The 4,009-nt window shown below is 38.0% G+C and overlaps 1 protein-coding gene across 2 annotated transcripts in view; it reads left to right on the forward strand.

Moving 5' to 3' along the window:
* Positions 1 to 4,009, forward strand: part of LOC103143184 (sialic acid-binding Ig-like lectin 14) — a 46,615-nt gene that overhangs the window by 25,925 nt on the left and 16,681 nt on the right. The window contains exons 1-2 of one of the 2 annotated variants that reach the window (XM_016675079.1): positions 1,560 to 1,776; positions 1,853 to 1,910. In XM_016675079.1, coding sequence (XP_016530565.1) covers positions 1,868 to 1,910 — 43 coding nt within the window. In that variant the 5' untranslated portion in view covers positions 1,560 to 1,776; positions 1,853 to 1,867. Of the gene's footprint in view, positions 1 to 1,559; positions 1,777 to 1,852; positions 1,911 to 4,009 lie in introns of those variants that run through there. The other variant, XM_016675077.1, reaches the window with a different exon arrangement.

The raw sequence follows: 4,009 nt of genomic DNA on the forward strand, positions 1-4,009 counted from the left end.
AACGAGATACGTAACTCGTTATAACGAGATACGTAACTCGTTATAACGAGATACGTAACTCGTTATAACGAGATATCGATCGAAAAAAAATTTTTCCTGCATGATAGCAATGCGCTTCCGTATGCACTGTTGGGTTTGTCATCAAAAGAAAAAAACAGTGGCTGGTGAAATGTTTGAGTGGCTGGTAGAAAGGTTTCTCTACCAGCCACTGTGGTATATAGTCATATTTTTTCTGCATCTAATTATTTATATTCATTTGTGAAATATTTGTACTCTTTCATATTTATTTGGAACTGTACATTTTTGTATTTTTCTAATTTTTGCAGCTCTGCTCCAGTAAATTCTGTTTGGTTTTGTTTAATTCACCTGAGCAGAAATGAACCTTTTCAGCCATTTTCTCCTCAGTCCTCATCTNATCACACAAAAATCATCAATGGAAATCAAATGTATTATGTTTGTTTTAGTTCTCTCCCTGGTTTAACACACCTGGATCAAATGATGGCTCTTTAGAGGCCTAAGAGGAACACTGACATGCTGGAAAGGTTGTTACAACCACCAGGGAGAGAACTAAAACATGGAAGGTGGCGGTAATGCACCTATAAGTTGTTTGCCAACCACAATAAAACAAAAAGGAGAAGAAGAAGAAGAAAATTGGATCCCTGAATGCATGTTCTGCCTCCCATGTGGTCCCTTTAGGTCCAGACAGGGGGCGTGCTGCAACCTCCACCCTACCTGTTGCTCCTTCCCTGAAGAGATGTCACAAATATGTCACAATTGTGGGAGGAACTATCTGATGTTGATTTCTAAAGCAACACCAGACTGAGTTACTGTTGGAGTTAATTTAGAAATCAACACTGGACTGGATTGCTTTTTGTTCAACTCTTTGGAACTCACTAGGGAAACTAACACTCAAGTTATTGAATTAACACTGTATTTTTAACATACAACACTAACACTGGAAATCTAACACTTTTGAATTTGCTGTGTGTTCATGGCTGTTTGTCCTCTCTGTGTTGCCCTGCGACAGACTGGCGACCTGTCCAGGGTGACCCCGCCTCTTGCCTGAAACATTGACTGGAGATGGGCACCAGCACCCCTCCCAACCCTACTAGGGACAAGGGAACAAGAAAATGGATGGATGGATGGATGGATGGATGTATAAAACAAAAAAGAAAACTGGTTCTCATGTAACATCGCTTGTTTGCAGATTTCTTTACATTAGCAAACATGTTTAAAGGAAAAACAATAAAATTATATGTTTCTTATTGCATTTTAACATTTGCATGATGTCAGCAAAATTTTCTTACCACGTTTCTCCGCATAGGTAATGTTATGGAACTGATTAAAAATATAAAATTTCCAGAGATTCGATCTGATGTCAATCATTACTATATTTAATTGCTCCACACCTGATGCTGGGTACACTGTGCTGACTTTCAGGAAGTGATCCATTAGGATACAATGAACTTATTTTACACAATAACCTTCTAATTCATAGACCACATTGTTACAGATTTTATTTAGTACATGTGCTACTTTTTTTTCCTCCATCTAAAATTTGTTCACGGAAAAAGTACAACATAGCTACATAATAATCCGCTTATGATGTGGGGAAAGTTTGATTGTAAACTGTAACAATTTCTGGCTTCAAGGTCTAAACTTTTGCTTTATAAGCACAAGAATCACTAGACTCAACAGGACAGAGACAATCTTTGACTTCAAAACGTTCAAATATTAAGAGATTTGATTTCAGCCATATGCTAAAGAAACTTCAAGATGACTGGATCATTACTTTGAAGATTAAGAAGAATTCACTGAAGACTTTTATACCAATCTTTTTGTTGGTTTTTAGACTTCTAGTCAGCTGATGATGGATCTGAAATTGTGGCTCTCAATTCTGATGGTTTGTGGTAAGTTTAATCTTAAAATGACAATTCATGGATTATCATCATTCTATCACTGTCTACTTGCCAAGAAAGTATTCTTGTGTTTGTGCTTTGATTACAGGAATGGCTGAATCTAAAATCTTGGGCAAGGACTTTTTCATATTTGTGCCATCAAGAATCCCTGTTCTTGAAAGCTCATGTGTGGTCATTCCCTGTGATTACCTGTATCCCATGACAGATGCACACACGTTGGTACATGCTGACAGATTTCGGGGATTCTGGAAGAGAGGGAGGACGGTTGTCGCATCAAATATCCCCGAGGTGAGACTAGCGCGCGAGTTCCACCATCGAACCAGAATCCCGGAAAACATGATGGCTGGCAACTGCACCTTGGAGCTCAAAGGCATCAGAAAAACCGACACTGGTCCGTTTTACTTCAGAATTGAAATTCCAAAATATAAAAGCTACTCTTTCACAAAGAATAAGGTGACCCTCAATGTCCTCCGTGAGTATATTAGAGACCTTTTCACTAATTCTAAACCATTTACTTTAAGATAGTAAAACATGTTTAAATAACTATTTAACAAGTGATATTGTGAAAATTCTTGATTTTACAGAAGTTCCTAAGCCTCCCGTGATGACTATAGAAGTCCGTAATAAAGTGACTGCCACCTGCAAAGTTACTCACGTCTGTCCAACATCTCCTCCCCACATCTCCTGGAGCCGCGCAGGAACGTGGACAACGATGTCAAAACAGGAGACTGAATGGACGTGGTTAAACATATCAAAACCGGAGACTAAATGGATGTGGACAACAACATCGACCATGACCTTCACCCCTCAAGAAGCCGATTTTAACAAGCGTTTAGAATGTATGGTGACATTCCATGGCAGGAAGACCACAAAGGGCTCTGTGCTTCTCACCAAGTAGACGACCATGTTTAACTACATATGCAGTTTTAGATTACAGCAATATTTTTAGAGCTATCTGCTATAATGACAAAGGGATTTATTTAGAAGAAAAGCCTGAATTAGTAAAACTGCAAAAAAGTAAATAAATACATTCAGAGAGACAAGAAATTCTTATTGATGCATGCTTTGATTCATGTCACCTGAGTTTAACTTTACATAAATCTTTTGAACATGTGTTAGAGGCACAAAAGTTAGGAGTCTTTTTTTTCTAACCTTTAATGATTTTCTAATAGGATTTATGGAATAATCTTGTTTTGCTGGTTTCTTTCTTTTACTCTTCATCAACTGTAAGATCATACACTGACTATTAAATGTACATCATACTCTAAGTCTACAAGTTTTCCTTTTCTTTTGTATTAAATAATTCATCAAAGAGCTAAGATTATAACATTTGTGTGTTTTTTATCTCTTAACTTTTGTCTCAATAATCTGGAGTGTGTGAAGTGGGGGATTGTCATCACTGCAGCCTCCCATTTGGGGTGAAAATTAAACTTTTTATTTAGTACTTAAAATAGACCACAAAGAACCTTCATCAACAGAAGAAGTGCACAAATAGCGACAGAAGTAATAGTGTTATGCAATTTAAATCTACATTTAATGATTTACTGGGTAAATTTTGCTGCCAGCTAAATATTTTTACCAGTGGGAGAGTCCTTTACAAAGGAAATGTGGATAAAATTTATATATGGCAACATGAAATTTTCTCTACTAAACAGAATATGATAGTCTTTCCTCTTTCAAAGATTGAGATAATGACCTGATGCATTATATTTAAGTACCGTATTTTCCGCATTATAAGGCGCACATAAAAACCTTCAATTTCCTCAAAAGCCGACACTGCGCCTTATAATCCGGTGCGCCTTATATATAGACCAATATTAAGCCACAACAGGTCTAGCAACCAGCCGCCGACTTAATTTTTTGCCTGCAGAAGAAGAAGCGCACGGTGCATGCTGGGATAGTTGTTAGGACGCTGGTTTGTAATCTTTTAATAAAGTTTGACTGACCTATCTACCTACTGACCATCTAGAATCAGGTCATCTGCAGGTCATTTAGCACCAGGTTCTCCACGAACATGCCCTACGCGAACGGGGAAGGGTGACCATCGTCTGGCCACACCCCGGCCCAGTCGTGGAAAGCTCTCCTCGCCA

This window comes from Poecilia formosa, unplaced genomic scaffold (assembly GCF_000485575.1).
Source record: "Poecilia formosa unplaced genomic scaffold, Poecilia_formosa-5.1.2 Scaffold105, whole genome shotgun sequence".
NCBI classification, from domain to species: Eukaryota; Metazoa; Chordata; class Actinopteri; order Cyprinodontiformes; family Poeciliidae; genus Poecilia; species Poecilia formosa.